The sequence below is a fragment of the Anopheles ziemanni genome, chromosome 3 (genome assembly GCF_943734765.1).
Source record: "Anopheles ziemanni chromosome 3, idAnoZiCoDA_A2_x.2, whole genome shotgun sequence".
NCBI lineage: Eukaryota > Metazoa > Arthropoda > Insecta > Diptera > Culicidae > Anopheles > Anopheles ziemanni.
In genome coordinates this window covers 66,728,571-66,747,562 of record NC_080706.1, presented here as the reverse complement: position 1 = coordinate 66,747,562, position 18,992 = coordinate 66,728,571, and the positions used below count along the sequence as shown (strand labels likewise).

The following is an 18,992-nucleotide window of genomic DNA, read 5'->3' as shown; positions in this document are numbered from 1 at the left end:
CTTTAACTCACGAATAGCCCCCTCTCGTTTACTGTTAAGAGCTACAAACCTAGTTTTCTTTCCTTCACATCCATTGGTATCAAACGAAATCCTATCGTGCATGCAATAAAACAAAATACCTAATTACAATTCTGTTCCTTTTCCTTCGCGTTTCCCTTTCACTATCTCTTTCCTGTGCCTGATTATACCCCGTCCAACCGTTGGTGGTACCCCCCTTTCCGCCCCGGAATCATTATGCAATGCGGCACACGAATACGATCCCGGGAGGGAAATTCGAGTCGCGGCAGGAAACCGAATCCGATAGCGTGCCGATGGACCACCGGCGTGAGCGCAATCGTGTTCCGAGAGTCGTCGCGCGTAAACTCCTCATAATGACCGGAAGTTCGATACCGGGAAATGAAAACCGCAGTAAAACTATGTCAGTGCCGGCGTGCGCGCCCCATCCGAAGGTTTTACTCGATAGTTCCCCGTCCCGGTGGAAGGTGTTTCACTTCATCTAGGGGTTTTTTTTTGCTTTTTTCCGCGCTCCTTCCAAACCGTACTTGAACAGGAAATTGTTTTCCTGTCGGACGAGTACGTTTTTCCCCCCGCTGCCCAAAACCGGATTCTCACGTAGCGCAAACAGGCCCGAGGTTTGCTGCAGGAGTTGTAATTAGAGAAGTATTTGTCGCGTGCTATCGAGTGACGGTGATGCCAATAAAGATTAAGCACCAAAAAAAACCAGGTGCTCCACTTCATCTTTCATTTCGACTGTCGGTGAGAAAAAATATGGCACTGTTGAGACCAACCACACTTGAAGGTGGAACTCAGGGGAAAATAAATCAAGTTAACAAGCTTTTTCGGGTCTGGTAGAAATTTGCTATAAATATCACTTGGAGAGAAAAGCCAAATTTCTTCAGAAACCAAAATATCCGCACGAATTTAATTCGGGTAGGTGTTAGTATATTTTGTTATCTGTTTTTGAGCATCAAGAAAAAGAAAAAGGAATTTCGGGAATGCATGGAAATACCATCCAATACTCTTAGTGGCGTCAAACAGCTTGCCCTAATTTAAACTACCCAACATCACGGTCGAAAAGAAATGTAACGTCGCGCTATCAGTGTCTGTATAGTGCGCGGGGAAAAACTCCAACAGCTTCAACCGCTCGAAGAATTTCTCTCCCACGGAAAGTTCCGAGCGTCGGCGTCGGGAAGTTACAACGCTTGTCCGGCGAGCGCAACACCGAACGATCGCGACGAAGAATGTAGCAAAACGCTTGATGAAGCAAGTTGATTAAATTTTCGCTAAGCTGTCGCTCGGTGAAATTGAAAATCAGGACTAAAAACCGGATGGAACTTTAAAGACAGCGTCAAGGTTTACCGCGTACCGTGGAGAAAATGTGTCGGAGGAAGGTAAGAAAAAAAAACGGCTCAACAAAACACACCGTAATGGCGGCAAAAGCGATCGATTCAACGCATCCATCGGGTTCTAATCGACGATGAAACGGTACTTTTTGTTTGGAGAGAAACGCTCGGGAAAATGAATAAAAGGAATTGTGCGGGAGGAAAAACTGCATGTGCTTCACTTTTTGCCGTGCGAACGAAAACGAACCGGTGTCCATGTGGTGGTCTGGGTCGGGGAAATTAATTCTCTGGAACTGTTCACCCGCCGCTGGCGCATCGGTTTCCGGACCGACCGGAAACAGATTCAAACACGGGAAGATTTTTCCTTTCGTCTGTTTGAAGAACGTTGTTTTCGGTGTGCTTCGCTTTCGCATATGTAGTACCAGAAGAAAAAACCCATCCCCATTCGAACGGTGAAGGAAAGAATGCTCGTGCAAAAAATACTTTGCCTCGATACTAATTTATCTGATGACAGTCGTTTGGGACAAAACAAAAAAAGAAATTATATTACTGCTCACTGTCGTTTGCTCGGTTCTGTTCCACTTTCAAAAAAACTACCCTGCAAAGAGAGAACAGACCAGTTGTGCTTCGAAACGCCACGCGGTTGGGGCGCGAACCCGCACAGCCGTCGTCGTCTGTACAGCGCAACGTCTCTGCGTGACTTACCTGTGTTGAAATCGACGGCGAACTCCTCCAGCTCGTTGCCCTTCACGATGCTGTAGATCAGCTTCCGGCCGAGCGGGCTCTCCGCCTGGATGGCGACCGACAGTGGCGAGTGGAGCTCGATGTTCTCCGCCACCGTGTCCGAGTAGAACTGCTTGCTGAACACCGGCATCGATTTATCTATCACCTGCGCGTCGGTTCCGGGTGGGTTTTGGTTTTGCACCGTTGCGGAAGAAGGCGGAAAATAGGAAAGAGGGAAAATTAGAACGAAGCGTAAAGAAAATCTGGCACAATCGTATGAGAATTCAACCGAACGGAGCTTAGAGCTTGTTTAAGTTAAATTCAATGATCGGAATCGTACTCGTGGAGCGCACCAATCTTTGAGCGAAAAAAAAGGACCTTATCGAACGGGAAAACGATAGAATGCAATGAAGGCCAGAAGGTGGAGAATTTATTTTTAAGGTATGCAAATACTTCTCGAACCAAATTGCTCCCTTTTTTTTGGCGAAATTCAAATGAAATGCTAATCACCTGGCACTCGGTGGAAAACAAAAACCAATAATAAATTGAAAGCTTGTATTGCGAAAATAAACCAGCAAAAACAAAAATGCCTGATATGTTTTGGCAGCCAATTTCAATCGAAATTGTATTCCTACGTCGGAATCCATGTTTGTTTATAGCAGAATGATTTTTAGAACATTCGGTATATATGTTTTGACTCGACAGAAATCTTATTTCTCATCTGAATAACGTAAATGGTTCTGTTTAGAGCGTTCTGAATGCCATTCTCTACAGAGATCCCCCTTCCGGTAGACACAAATCACGAGTAGAGGATTTCCTCCGAAGCGATTTAGATTCCGGACCAGATATGTACTATGATTAATGATGGTATTCAATCAAAAGATCGGCGTTCAAGTTCAACCTTCCGGCGGACGGTGCTTTTACACCGATAGTGCCTATGCTGTGTTTTGCTCGATCCTGGAAAGACCCTACGACACGAACAACTCCGTTCGGTTCATTCATCCATCATATACTTAGGATCGTCCCATACAGTCAGACAAAAGTGGACGGACCAAGGACTCGGTATACCCAAGTTGATGTTGATGTTGTTGTTCAACCCTGGCCGGTGAGTGTGTGAACAAAGTGTTGCGGAAAAATGATATTTTTCCGCGATGAAAACATGAACACGACGAAAGGGTGAAGATTGCCCTATCACGCACGGTTCGAATAAAGAGGGTAAAAATGGATAACCTCAACAAACCCCGGTGGTTTGTTGAAACCGGCCATCCACTTGTGCTTGTTATTATGGTGTTATTGGTTGAAAAACTTCCTGATTTATAAAGGTCTAGGGTTATTCAATCCCTCTAACGTCGGAGCGGTTTTATGATAGATGAGATGAACGTTGAGAAAAGGAATTTTCGTTTCTCCTTTTTCTGCAGGAAGTAAATAAACGTACCTTAACGTGGACGGTAACATCCGTCGAGCAGGGCGTTATACCTCCATCGTACGCCGATATGAGCAGCTCGTAGTCCCGGTTGTGACCCTCGAGCGTTTGCTTCAGCGTCACTTCGCCCGTCTTGCGATCCACCTTGAACAGCTCCCCATGGCCACGCTTCATCTCGTATCGCACCTCGCCGTTCTCGAAGCTGTCCAAATCGAGGGCGTGTACCTTCGTGATGACCGAGCCGCGCGGATCGTCCACCGACACGACCGCGTAGTACGGTAGGTTCACAAACATCGGACAGTTGTCGTTGATGTCCAGAATCGTCACGTTCACGATGACGTGCGCCACGCGCGGTTTTTCGCGGTCCGGTTGCTGCGAACGTGCCTCCACAATCAACTCGTAGTTGTCGCGCACCTCACGGTCGAACTTTTGACCCGTCGTTTGTATCGCACCGGACGTCAGGCCGATGCGGAACATATCGGTCGGGTTGAGTATGTTGAACTCAATGTGTTCGTTCAGGTTCGAGCCGAGTACGTTCACCACCGCGACCGTGCTGATCTTGGTGCTGTTTTCCATGATAGAACCCTCGTAGATTGGCCGCTGGAAGATGAGTCCGGAGTTCTCGGACGTCTCGACGTTGATGTACACCTGGGCCACTTTGGCGAACTTGCCATCGGAGACGCGCACCGCCAACCGATACGATGGACCGATGCTTTCGACGTCCCGTGTCGTAATGATACCGGACTGAGCATCAATGGCGAACACACCGTCCCGATTACCCTCGATGATGTCGTAGCGCAGGGTGGAGTTCTCCGAGCTATCCTCGTCCGTCGCGTTCACCTGCAGCACGGCTACGTTGGCATAGGTCGGCAGCAGGAGCGTTACGTTGTACTCCTTCTGGGAAAACATCGGTGCGCAGTCGTTCACGTCGGTGATGTTGATGCGCACCTCCGCCGTTAGTTCCGATGTCAAACGAGGTTTGCCGAGATCAGTTACCTAATGCGGAAGATACCAATGTTGACATTTATCACAGCCTGCTTACACTCCAATCTTTTCGACTTACCTTAACGTGAAAACTGAAGAATGGAATCTTCTCGTGATCGAGGAACATGATCGTCTTGATCGCACCGGTGCTCGAGTCAATGTGGAAGTACCTCCTAGGCAGCATGTCCAGGATGTCGTAGTGCAATAGGGCGTTCAGGCCGGAATCGTCATCCTTCGCCTTGATGACGAGCGGCAGCGAAGCGTTTACCATATGGTTGTTGTTTCCGGTGGTACCGGAAAGCGCTCCGTTTCCGTTCGCCTGCGTGAGCATCGGCTCGGAGAGGGTCAACACCAGCGATCCGATCGGAGCGGCCTCCGAGACCTCTCCACGGTACACCTGCTGCTCGAAGTACGGCACGTTGTCGTTCTTGTCGAGCACATTTATGATCACCGAGCAGGTGGCCGATGCCGATGCCATGTTCGTTGCACGCACCGTTAGATTGTAGAACTTGTTGTGCTCGTAGTCTAGTAGATCCTTCGTCGTGATGACGCCCGTTGAGGGGTTGATGAAGAACACATCGTCCACGTTACCGCCGACGATCTGGAACAGCAGCGACGAGGTGCTGCGCGCTTCCAGATGGATAACGAACGTACCGATCGGAAGGTTTTCGTAAATCTCCGCGGCGGGATCCTCCGAGGTGAACCGAGGTGGCGCATTGTCAGCCATGTTGATCATGATATGCACGGGGATCTGCGACGAGAGCGCCGGTTTACCACCGTCGGTCGCTTTCACCTGCAGCATGTACTCCGACAGGGTGCTAATGTCCAGCTGCTTCGCCACACTGATCACACCCATGTTCGAGTCGATGCCAAACACATTCCCGATGTTGCCACTTACGATCGTGTACGTAATCCGCGCGTTATCACCAATGTCCCGATCGATCGCGTACACCTGAACCACTCGCGTTCCAATGGCAGCCGTCTCGTACACCTTACCCTGTACAATCTTCGTCGTAAACTCGGGCGCATGGTCGTTGTGGTCGTGCACGGTTATAACGACCGTGGCGTAGTTCCGCTTCGCTGGCGTACCCTGATCCTTCACGATTACGATGAGGACGTGCTCGGCGAGCGTTTCACGGTCGAGCCGGTGCGCCATCACGATGCTCCCGGTGACGGAGTCCACCCGGAACAGCTTCAGCGAGATGGGATCGCGGGCCGCGTGCAGGCTGTAGAACAGCTTCTTGTCCTCGTCCTCGTCGGTGGCGTGCAGCTGCAGCACCTCCATGCCCTCCTCGATGTTCTCCGAGATATCGACGCGGTAAACGGACTCAGTAAACTCGGGCCGATGGTCGTTGATGTCGATTACCGACACGTACAGCTGCGTGTAGACCGTGTGCACTCCGTCCGAGATGCTGATCGTGATGTTGTACTCACGCTGCCGTTCCCAGTCGAGGTATTTCGCCAGCAGCACGTTACCGTTATCGCGGCCGATGTAGAATTCATTTCGATCATCACCACCTGGTAAAGAAGAGATTTAATTTAAGAGACTCTGGAGACCCCATGAAGAACGCTGTAACACGTTGACTGCCAAGCGTTTTTAGCACCCGGTTTTAGTACAATCTTTTTTCAATAAAATTTTTTAATACCATTTATATAGCCGACGGTTCTCGAAGGCCAAGCAAAGAGTTAGGTTCCCTAAGAACTTGTGTTTGAAATTATTATAGTTTTTATGTTGAATTTTCACTTATTTATGGGTCAAAAACGAATTAGAACTAATTGCTGCTGTCATCCATTTTTGGGTGAGTCTTAAAGAGCTGTTGCTTCTTTCGAGAGTGAAACGTAAAGGGAAAACTTACCAACAATATCGTACCACAGCTGCTCGCCATCGTGATCCGAGGCCTGTATCAGAGTCACCAGGAACCCGGGCACATCGCTCTCCGTCAGCTCGACATGCTGGTCACCCGTCTTGACCACGGGCGGGTTGTGCGACTCCAGCGGCACCCCCACAACCGCCACCACTACGCGAGCCTGCTGCGATCGCTTCGGCACGCCGTGATCTTCCGCCCGCACCAGCAGATCGTACTCGGTGTCCACCTCGAACGTGCGCGCCGCATAGATGACGCCCGTGTCCGGATCGATGCGAAACTTTTTCGCCTTCCCGCGGCCCGGCTTGATCGAGTACGTCACGCGACCATTCTCGCCGATGTCCTGATCCGTGGCGAGAACCTGTGTGCACATTAGCAAAACGGAAAAAAGGGAAGTGAGTGTAAGTGTAACGAATTGGAAGCGATGGGATGATTATTTGTAAAACAACTTTGCCATAGCCATCGCGTGTACGTAAACAAGCATCTCCGTCTAATGGAACATTATTGCGTACGCTGTACGAAACGTTGGCGGTACTTCAAATAACGACACCGAAAGCTTCAATTCAATTTCCATCTAAATATAGCCGCTCCTGCCATGCTCGTTATAACGCTTTCCACGGGGATGCCAGCCATTCCCTTTGAAGTTCCCTTTGGTGTGCAGGAAAACAATTCAGCGAAATTGCAATTCTAATTTGTAGCGTTCTTGTGCTCTTCTTTTATTCTGGTTGTTTTCGAGCTCGACACCTACGTTCAAAGTGGTCGTTTCCGTTTGGCGAATTCTTATGTCTTGGAACTTCTTTCGCCGCCGGGACATGTGTTTTACTTTATTTTATTGCTTTCTATGTAGCAACAACTAATATTTATACATTCTATACACCAACTTTATGTACTTAGTGTAAGGGTCTGGTGTGTAAACGCGATTCCGTTCAACTCGATATCCCTTCCTGATCCTGATGTGACTCTGTTCCCACACACGTTGCAAATAGAACTGCAAGATAGATCATCGGTACGGTTTCACGAAGAACGCAAAAATATATTCCACCATTCCGCGTCGTTCAACGTCTGTAAAGTGTTTTTGTGTCGTGCTGTTTCTATCCCTAACGTATGGACTGCTACACTCCTTTCACTTCGTTACGCCAGGTCCTCGAAGTGTTTGCTACGGAACGAAACTTCCGCCAGTCATTCGTCATCTTTCCGGTTGTCGTTACGTCGTTCGTTCCATGTCGGTTGTCGCACACTGACGGACACTGACATTCGACGCGCCTCGAGGATGGTAGTGAGTTGACTTTCTCCATCTCCCCCACCGCTCTTCTTCACCTTCCAGTACCAAAGGGGCTCTGTTTGCCTCAAGTGACAACATATCAGGCGCCATAGAAATACGCTATTGGCGTTTGTGTACATGCACATTCCTCGACAGGACTGGAAGCGTCTGGAGTGGAAAGTGAAGTAACACATCCTTTTCACCTCACAGCTCAGACTCACCCCCATCTTTGGCGGTTCAGGCGGAATGGTATCGCGAAACGCGCGGTTCTGGCTGGTGACAAGAAAAAGGGGATCCTTTTATATCTTTGTCACAGCAAAACACTAACTCATTTCCCCGTTGAAGCATATTTTTTCGGTACTTCCGGGGTTGTGTACGGCGTGTAATACCGCAAACAACGCGGAAGGGCAAATTTCGCCTCCGTTCGAGAGCTCTGTGCAACGAGCCTAAATTGCACTGTGTAGAAGAAGGAGGCAAAAATGAAACTAAAAATGATAAAAATGATTACTCCAACAGAATTTGCAAGCTAATAGAACCGATCAATTTCTTAAATGAAAATGCTCAGTAAAAAATCACGTTGATGTATTTCTTGAATTAAAAAAAAAAACCAAAAAACAATTATTTCTGACAACGATCCCGCTGTGCGAGAAAAGGGGCAATATTTTACGCTTATTCCGACCATTTTTTTCTGTCTTCAGCGGTACATAAAATCATAAGTGACACCATTCCATTCCTTGCACCGTTTTTGGCGGCGAACGGCAGCGAAAGCATGGCCAGCTCACAAATGCGCGGAACCATTTTCCGTGGCATCATTTTGTGTGAACTTCCGTCTCCATTACCGCATTCTTGCCGGGTGGGAAATTCCATACATCGTTCCGTTGTCAGTCGGTCGGCGGACGAAAAGCAGCAAATGGTGTCTGTTCCACCATGAAATGAAGAAAGCATTCCTCACTATGCGGGAGATGGGAAAAAAGGGTCAACACACGCTCCAGACGCCATCCATTTTCCGTGTCCCACTTTCTAGCCATCGGTCCATACATATATGAAAAAATAAACAGGGATACTCTTCAAGTATTGTTTTATATGCTTGATAAGCCTTGTTTATATTTAAGCAAATGAAATTGGACCCATGCTTAGGGAACTTTAAAAACGGTGTATCAAGTACAGTAAAAACCGAATCATTGTTTCTAAATAAACAGTACATTTTTAGTACTGTTGCATCTCCTCGATATTATTTTTATTGCAAAATTTATTTGGAAAGAAATGGCTTAAAAATGATGTGACATGCTTCTGGACTGTGACACACGGTCACAAGAAAAAAGCCCTCTCTAAGCCTATTTTTATTAACGATGGCTGATTTCTAAGTCTTTATCCTTAATAAAAAGAACCGACCGATCTTGCTGTTAGCAAACGCAGGGGGACTAGATTTCGGTGGCGCTAGCGCTTAAGCTAGGTCAAAAGTTAACATTTGGTTACGGTCCGGAGATGTCACATTATTATGTGCCGTGATGTCCCGGGATACCAGGCGCCTCCTTTGCGTACCGTATTCAATTTAAAAAAAACACAACAAGCGTGGAAAAACGTTGGCGTTTTGGTAGTCGTTTCTTTTCACGTTGTTTACGTTTGTCGTCCGAAGCCCGGAAGAATGTCATTTTTATCCCAAATTTATTGGGTCCTTTTTACTGACAAATCCCCGTTTTGATTGACGCTGATGTAGGCACAAAAATGGGACGAGAAGAATAGGAGTAAAGCATCCGGAAAAATAAAACTCCCGGAAATGAAGGGAACAAAAAAGGTAACAATGGTTAGGAGAAGAAAAAAAAAACGGAAGTTTTCCAAGCTTCAACTGGAAAGTCCTTTTTCTAGGATTTGTCCGTCCCTTTTGCCATTTTCATCTGGAACAAGGTTACTTTTTATGAGTAATTTGCGTAATATTCAAATTGACTGTGATTTTTAAGTGCATGAATTCTACTGTATCAACCGTTCTATAATACATAAGTTCATTCGTGATCATATGTGTAACTAAAAGTGAATCTTTAAATAATAGTTGGCCCAAATAATGTACATTAAACGAAAGACCTGTAACTAAGCTGCAAATAATTTGGGTCGTTATAAAATATTAAATAAAGTCGAGCATAAAAGTAAGATCCAGACAAAAACATTGCCCGAAGAAAATAATAGTTCTGTCTTAAATAGACTTAAGCTTCAATTGGATAGTAATTCAAAGACAAAAGCAAATATAAACATATATTTTAAATGTATCAGCAAACGTGCTTAACGACAACTCCGTCATAAAAGTATTAACAATATACAATTCAAGCCATATAAACGATCATTTAAAATTTAAAATTAAACAAACGTTTATGGGTTTATCTTCGGCTTTCGAAAATTTCGTTACCCAAAGCAATGTAAAAAGAGTTAAACAAATCCGTTCTTCACTAAGATGACTTACAATGTCCATTGTCGTGTGACTCATTGCGACATTTCAATGGTAATCACCCTAAGAACAAACCCTAATCCTCTAAAACGTCTTAAGCCAACGCCAAATCCATGCTTAAGAAAATGGAAAATTCCAACCCTCAAAAAGAACAAAAAAAAAAAACAAAATCCCAACCACAAACAATTCGGTTTGTTGGGGTATTTTAAGTTTGGTTTCTTTGGTATTTTTTCTTTCCATTAATGGTGTCTTTTGTGAGAGGGTTAATTTTCTTCGGGCAGGTGCATGGGTTCTTTTCCGAAGCGGCATAGGGGTGGAGAAAATTTCAACCTGAATCGCTCCGGAAAAGGCAAACATTTTTGCTCCGTCTGTCAAACTTCCGGCAAAAACCTTCAAGTGCAGCATAAACCGAAAACCAATCAACTCTCGATAACCGGGTCCAACACAAGACATGGCACCACGAAAGGACACCTATTTCACTTGGACGAAAAACCGTTCCGTTTCCGTGGTTGCGATACGATACCGGCACTTTACGAAGCGTAACCGTATCCGGGTACGGGATCACACATTGTGTCCGGTTTCCAATGTCCCCGCCGACCGATGGTGCGTTGGAAAACTGCCCCAAAAAAGGGAAAGCACCAACCGCACGCAATCGCCCAAGAAACCTGTCATGTTTCAAGGATAAGGGACGGAAAAAATGAAAGAAATGCCTTTCGGCTTTGTAACCACAACCGAGTAATGCTAGGGAAGCAACGATACGGATTCTTAACCTGACACTGATGGGATATAAAATCGTGTGGTTGATCATGTTTTGGTGTGCAAAGCCAAAGAGTTCTAGCTTCTCGGAATTGGTCGATCCGGGAGGGGGTACTCAATGGAGCCATCGTGATTGCGTTCACCACCATTCACTTCCGTGCGAGTGACCATCTTGTAATGGGGTTGAGTTCCTCCCCCCGCATCTTTTGCGGAGAAGTACTTTCCCCAACGTCGCACACTAAACAAGTGGGGACGATATTCCATTCCACCGAAACGAAAGTTTTGTTCCGAAAAGGTTGCAATCTGTTCCAGCCTGTTGAACCCCAACGAGGGAACCTGCTCGAGATTTCTCGTCTTCGAACGTCCGATCGAATACGTGGAATGGAATCGACTGGCAGGGGAGTGGCAGGAAAGATATTCCAAACGTCTTTGAAACTAATAAGCGGGTAGCCACCATTCGCTGAGAGAGTTATAAAAATTACAAAATTTTATCTTGTTTTGCTAACGAAAATTACTGCAATAAAAAGCAATTGTTCCGCAAAAGTATAACATCAGCCAAATCCAAGCTATAGGAAAATTTATGAATTAATTTGACGACTTTACTTTACGGTCACATTGCGTCACACGGTTGATACTTATTTATGAAGCAACTATCAAAAACGAATAAACGACTACTTATGCGACCAAATATTATAATATAACGGTAATAAGCAGAAATAAAATATTGATATAATAGTCTTGTGGTTAAAGATTACAACCGTTTTACGATGTTTTGACGTGATACGTAGTGAAGAAAGGGTGAAACGCTACGTAAATGAACATTAAAGCGCGCAAAGATACTAAAAGCGGAGATAAACAATAAAGTAATAGGTATAAACATCGATGAACGAACACAAGATCGTAAATATATGGAATGTGTTGGGACACTCGTCTAACAGAGAAGTAAATAACATAGTGCGTGTGTGCTTGTTTTGATGTTTAATCCCGCAAAGCAATCGCTACAGGAAACTAATAGCCTGATGATCCACAAGTAGAAAGAAGTATATTTAACCAATAGTAATAAACTTTTTGTGGAAATGTAAAAATATGTGCAGAATGAAAAAGCCAGTATGAACAAGCGAAGCTAATCAAAGCTTTATGTCCCCAAAATTAAGCCATTCTACGGCGAAATGTAACCTGAGGTAAATCATCGTCGCTGTAATATAACGGTGCATATTTAGTTGAGCCAACTTCTAGCGTCACAAATATAACAATATAACATGACTACTTTAGAAAACGAACCGAGCAAAGAACAGAACGTAAGAAAAAACAACAACAGACCCAAATTACACGGACATGGTTTCCGTAAGAATCGATATTGGTGTCTAATCAGATAAGAGGATAAGCTAAATGATGAAGATTTTCATCGACCGGGACCGGGTCCATGTAATGTGGGCCATTAAAACAAAAAGAGAAACGGACAGCGAGCGAGCGAGCGAGAAAGACAGCGAGAGGAAGACGAAAGCGATATCGTCATCGCCGTGATTATCATTACCCGAAAGACGACTTGCAGATCGTTGAAGTTTTTCTCCGGAAACGACTCCCAGGTGGCCGCGTCGTCGAGCCCGACGTCCGGATCGGACAGCATTGGTTCCGGTAGCTCCAGTTCCGGCGGCTCGAAGCCACTGCTGGCGTAATCGTTCTGTGCGCGTGCAAGTGTGTTTAATTTGACACGGTGGTGCGCGTCGACGAGGTGCCGGGGAAGTGAGCGATGATTGTTGGCGAGCGAATGGGATTTTTCGCAAACGAGAGAAACAACAGCGTTGTAAAATATGGGGGTGGGGGAAAAAATAGGACGAAGAATAGAGAGTCGACCGGCAACAGGATGAAAATAGTTTAATTTGATTAAGCAATCAAACACAAACACAGCATCCCATTAGGAGATTGAAAAGGACCGAGAAAAAGGATAGCGAACGAAATGAAAACACAGACAAAAACAGGACATCGAAGTACATTTGCGTCGTTTCGGAGTGTGTACCAGCCGGATTGAAGATGTGATTGAGTTTGTTGTTTGCAGTAACACAGGTGTGTGGCGAGTGTTGTGGTGCCGTGGCGGTGTGGTTCAGAAGCACGCGGGCGGTAGTAAAATTCCGTAAAGTAATAAATTTCACAGCAGAAAAAGGGAAAGAGAGAAAGAGAGAAAATAATCGTTTAAGTAAACCTGCTTGAGCCACCACGCTGGGCTGATTGTTCACCGTGTGGTTAACGAGATCGTGCAATGAAACGGACATTTAAAAAGAACTCCAATGATGATGTGTGTGATGTGCAAAGGCGGAAAACGATACTGAAACATAATGCAAATTAATGCACGAAGCCCGAAAGAATACTTTTTCGATGATGAATGGAGGTGTTCTTGACGCGATTCACAGAAAAAGTAGTTAAAAATGTTTATGTGGCATACAGATAAGTGTGAATTTGATGTGATTGTATTATAAGAGTGCAAACAATGGTGATAAGATTAGTTCCATTAAAATGAAATTAAAATAGAATCAAAACATTCAACCCCTTTGTCGACATTGGACGGTGCTTTTTCCGTAGTACCCTTGCAACAATGTTGCCTTCAACGTTAAACAACACATGGTGTAACGCTGTAAATCCGTTAACACTAGCTTCCCGAGTAAGCGTGGGGATCGCCGTAACGAATGGGACAATTGCATAGTAATTTAGCCGACGATTCGCAGGCGTACTTTAAACTCGTTGCCACCCTCGTCGAACAACGGTGTGCAGCAATTGGAATCGCTTGCTGGAACTTCATCCGCACCTGTGTAGCACTTAATGTGAAGTGATTTGAGCCAACAGTTTATCGATCACCCCTTTTTCGTCCTCTCGTTCGTTCTCGAATAGTTCCTGCCTTTTCCCGGGACATTTGTAATTAATTTTCCCTGAATCGTACGACCATTAATGGCGGGCGGCATCGAGTGTATGGAGTTGTACCGGGCAGAAAGGAGCACCAGAACCATTAAGGGACGACAGAACGTGGGCAAACAAATTACTGCGTGTGGCGAAAAGGTGGGTGTACCACCATCTCGTCATAACAAACTACTTCCGTGGCGCATCATCCACCAACCAAGTGACCTCCCATCGGGCCGACAGGTCGAGATTCCATTATTCACAGATCATAATCATCGTCAAAAAGCAATCGTGATGCGATCCGATGGCCCGTCTGTGGTGGTAACCCGTTCGCAAGGACACGTTGCGTCTGGCCGGTGTCATTGTAACCGTGATTATCACCGCCATTGTCAGCATCGACAACGGATTCGATCATCGGACGGGGGGGGCGGTTGGCCGTGCTGGTGGAAGTTGGTGGTGCGGTACGATACGCAAAAACGGCACAACATCCAGACCATTCAGTCTCTCAACCCACGTCCTTCAGACTGTCGTTATTTAAGGGGGTGGAAGAGGCGGGATAGAGAAGCGCAGTTGCATTAGCGGACTGTCTTTCCAGATACAACACACTGTCGGTGGATGTGACAAGCCGGTAGATGACTAGACAAGGGCTTTCGATATCATCCACTGGTTGGTTAGTTGATAAGTGACTTAGTTTAACTGTGTACTAGATTTATTAAAACTATTAAATTTAATTCAAAGTATAGATGATTTAGCTTTAAGGTTGAAAAGATGAAACGATAAAAATTAAAAAAAAAAAACAAACTTCATTTACTTCTAAGAAAAACAATTCCAATATTGGTATACTGAAGCTGCCAATGACATTAACACAAATTATTTTAGTGAACAATTTTATGACTTACACCTTCGTGCAAGAATATTAGCAAAACCTGTTTTAGGTAAATCTTGGTTCATTATTTATTATTTTCAAATCTTTATTTTCATTTCACCATCAGTATTTCCAGCAGTGTTAAACTGTATTTAGTTAACGTTTTACATAAGTAAAAATAACTTTTCACGGATAAAATTATTTTATTCTACGTTTATTTTTTGATATTATTTTTTATTTTATTTCATGGTTATTATTTTATTTTATTATTTATTATATTATTTTAAATAAAATCACCGGTAATTTCCATTTCTATTTTTCATTTAACTGTTTTAATTTAAACTAGAAATCTTTATGTTTTTGCATGATCGAATTGTTTGACGTCAATAAATAAATCAAAAAAATATCTGTCCCTGAAAACAATCAACTGTTGATAGTGACGTTATTCACTACTATTGCCAACTAATCCAATGAATAATTGAATAACAGATTGCAAATCAGTTGGAGCAAGCGGTAAATTTATCGAGCATAACTAGCCAACAAATTCACACGCAGGAAAATTCAGCAAATAAATCAGGGCCAACACGAGGTCTTCGGTAAGCCAGCAGCCCCGCACGGACAAGGCCTATGTGAGCTAGTATCCTGCGGCGGAGAATCAATTCGAAAACCACCAAACGCAACCGAACGGTAACCGCGAACGCTACATAATTTCGGTGTCGGCCATAGCGGGACACAACGAGGGTCCGGAAAAAGGTAGAGAAGGAGGCAAAAATAACGGCCCGAAATGATTGTTTAGCGTTAAGCTAGTGATAATCTATTCCTGTCACTGGTGTCATACGCCATCGGCGGCAAAGGGCGCCGCAGGCAACAGTTTGTTTCCGGGCCAATCCAGCAAAAATACGCGCATGGATCGCTTGTACGCTATTTTGGGATGAGTCCATTTTAAATTTATAACGAATAATTGATGTTTGAATAATGTAAGTCCGCCCGGTTTGGCGCGTGGACTACAAAACGAGTAGACCCGCATTAACCATAAAGCTCATTATCAAACACAACACTGCGAGGCACACTTACGTATGTGCGTGAGTGTGGGTCCGTAGTTTTTAAATAGCATTTCACCACCTCCATTTGCACACGATTCCTAGAGCAGTGTCGTATTTTACGGCATATGAAAACACTGCAGGGGAAATGGCTATGATAATGGGTGCGCCTGTAACGCTACCTCTCTTACACCATTCCATTCCTTCTCTCTCTTTCTCGGACTTTCCACCTCACCAAGGTGGCTCCTCTCAGACCCACATAGGGGACGAAATTGGCAAACGGGATGAATTATTCAACGATACCGTAGTAACCGGGCAGGCTGGCAGCCCTACAATGTTGCTGTTGTTTATCCGTCAGTTTTTCGAGTCCCCTACAGCATCAGTTATGTGTACGTGTGTGTGCGTTAGTGGAAAGTTACCGTATCGGAGGCGAAAGCGAAAAGAAAATATTACCCACGGGAACATTGTGCCTCGGAAGGTGTGGACGCGCTGCTCTGTGTGAGCATTTTGCATAATTTAGCAGCATTTTGTAATTAACGGCCAACACACGGGAGACTCGGTGCGGGTGCGGGAGGAAAAGAAACGTGGTCGAAGGAGTGGAAGGAGACTAGGCGAGAAAACAGGTATCAGGTGGGTGGTTTGAAGTGTTCTCCAAACCACGGGAGGGCACCGGGGCGGGGAAAACAGTGAATGTGGGTGAACCGCACATTAAGCTTGGTTGATTTATTTTGATTGGGCGAACGACCGAGAAGAATGACGGCATTAATCTTCTCCCATCATATGGTAGGCTTTTTGAAGTATATTCTCCATTTCATTCAAAAGCTAACTACGAAGGAGAAGGGTTTTGTGGGAGAAAACAAACACCTTATCTCTCGAAAATCGTTCGTTAATCCATTATGAAAGGTCAACGTTGGCAAATCGATTTAAAACAAAAGGATAGTGCTCCCTGGCGAAGCAAAGAAAATCCCATTACTATAATTATACGCCCTCGGACAGTAAAGAAGCATACGTTCCGCGAGAGGCCAAACTGGAAGGGGCTGAAGGGGAGACCGGTTACGGTTCGCTCGACCGGAAAATTACTCTCTTATCATAATTACAACTATTGCCGCTACCAACAATTTCCGGCAGCATCAATCGCCCCCCTCGTGACCACCGATGGTTGTGTTCGTGCGATGGAGGCGCCCGGTCGTTGGTGACGTAAACACCAAAAATCAAGAGCCCGTGTCAAAGCACAATCGGGCTCGGTTTTTTTTCTCTTTCTCTCGTGCGAACCTTGCTCTTCCATGCTTCTTGGCTCCCATCTTTCGCACGGAGAAGAATTGAAATTCAACTGTCGTGCCAGATCGTACCGCCGTACCGGGTGACCGGGTCGCTTTATCATTCAATTAATCAAACCAGAAAGAGTTTCGTCCGTCCAGACACTCCATCTTCTTCACACCACACAACCACTGGCGGCCGTGTAACGAAGTTCCCACCACCGGGACTGAAACACAAGAAAACCGAGCGAGGAAACACAACTAAACCGGGGGTCCATTTTAGGGGGTGGCTTGTACTTGCGAAGGAAATTGTCATCAGGAAAAGTTCGAAGTGGAAGAAAAAAAAGGTCAATAAAACACGAACAGAAGCATACTTCAAGGGAACGAACAGCATCAATAACATTCGGCGATAAATCATTGCGCGCTCGGTGGTGATGCTATGCGATGTTGTGTTCGTTGGTGCACATCGTTTCATCGCTCATTACTTAATGAAGAACGCGCGGGGACAAGGGAACGGGTGGTAACCGTGTAGTTGTCTGGATGGAGGAATGTAAGGGGAAGGAATTAATTACCCAAGTTGATTGAATTACTCATCATCGAGTTGGAAGGAAAATGGTACCAGGAGGGGTGGAGAAATGAACAACATTTATGTGACATAAGTGCGATTACGGTTGTCGGAAACAAGGGATAATGTTTGGAGTTAAACATATCCTTCAAAGGACATAAAAGGAGTCTGTAGGACTTACCTAAAAAACAAGAGGAATAAACTTACTCCAAACAAAAATTGTCAAAAATAAAATTGGTGTCCTTTTAGGCTTTTCCACAAATAAATCCAAACCACTAGGAGAACCAACCTGTGGACAGGTGGATGAACAAATATTCTATTCTATTCCGACCCAAATCGCTTTTAAATCCAACGTCAGACGTAAACTACTCTCGCATAAACTAGCGAGTGCCATGTTCATCCCCCCTGGAACGGTATCAACGCGTCACGATCAAGCCGTGTGTTCGAAATCTGTGTGGCCGAACGGAGCGCATGACCACCGCTCCCGGTATCGTGCAGCCACGGTCAGGCTTTCCCCGGGAAAGGCTCCGGAAAATCAGAACTCATGTCTATCCATTCGTCTTTCGCATGCAGCGTGGTGCATGCGCAAGGGAAAATTCGGTCGCAACCGGGAGCTGTCACAATGGTTTCGAATTCGTAACTCCTGCGGCTTCCAATGCTTCGCGGAAAAAAGGATGGGAAATGGGACTGGTGGGGGGGGGGGGGGGGGGATTGGCACCGGAAAAGCATACCACACCGCTTTTTCGACACCGAATGACACCGACGGAAAAGGTCCGGGATCGACGGATTCGGGACCGGGTCTCGTCGAGAGCCGTGCCACCCATCAAATTGTGCCCTAGAATATATGCCGCAGTGTTACCTTTTGATGGCGAACTGGCACGGCGGATGCCGTGGCTTTCGGTGCTGATCACGTCCGAAAAGCAGGGAGCTAGCGAAACCCCCTGGATGTTGTTATGTTCGCCCAAATGAGATTTTAATGAGCGAAGCATGCTGAGCTGCCGGTCGCTGGACAAACACATCGCCCCGAGCTACGCTGATCCGGGGCCCTTGATATAGGCGAGGGATTTACAGTCGGTCAGAAGTTCCCGAATTCCAGGAACTTGGTGCCGATGAAGGCGAGTTATTACTTAAGGTAGGCGAAACGAAACCGAAGCACGGCAGGAAAGAACTAAAAATACGCATCGTGGGAGCGCATAATTGGCTCAACGAAAGTTAAAGACAAGAGGAGTTCGTTCGTCAAGGAAAGTCCCAAAACCCCCGGGAGGTGTTACCAGGAATACTATTTTATGATTGAATCCGAAACACCTAACTCCCGAACTCAAGCTGCGACGCGACCGGGGGTCGATTTTCAACCACGAACTTCCAGCGATACTTTGGCCCGAGCCACCCTCGCGAAAAGGATTAACGCTTTATAAACCTAATCCCACATGCCCCTCCGTTGCTGGCAGTCGCTTTTCGACGCTTCTCTCGCAGGGAGGTTTCGAAAATTCACGGTGTGCCAACATCAGCTGGCGTGGAGAGATTTGGTTGGATTGAGGCAGCAAAAACTGTCTTTTAGCCTACACGCCATGTTTTAGAGAGGCTT

The 18,992-nt window shown here is 45.6% G+C and overlaps 1 protein-coding gene across 1 annotated transcript in view; it reads right to left on the bottom strand.

The window, feature by feature from the left end:
* The window catches only part of LOC131285301 (fat-like cadherin-related tumor suppressor homolog), an 80,287-nt gene that overhangs the window by 20,504 nt on the left and 40,791 nt on the right, over positions 1-18,992 (bottom strand). The window contains exons 7-11 of the mRNA XM_058314156.1: positions 12,327-12,473; positions 6,330-6,699; positions 4,553-5,991; positions 3,502-4,485; positions 2,049-2,232 (exon numbers count right to left, since the gene is read on the bottom strand). Coding sequence (XP_058170139.1) covers positions 2,049-2,232; positions 3,502-4,485; positions 4,553-5,991; positions 6,330-6,699; positions 12,327-12,473 — 3,124 coding nt within the window. The remainder of the gene's footprint in view (positions 1-2,048; positions 2,233-3,501; positions 4,486-4,552; positions 5,992-6,329; positions 6,700-12,326; positions 12,474-18,992) is intronic.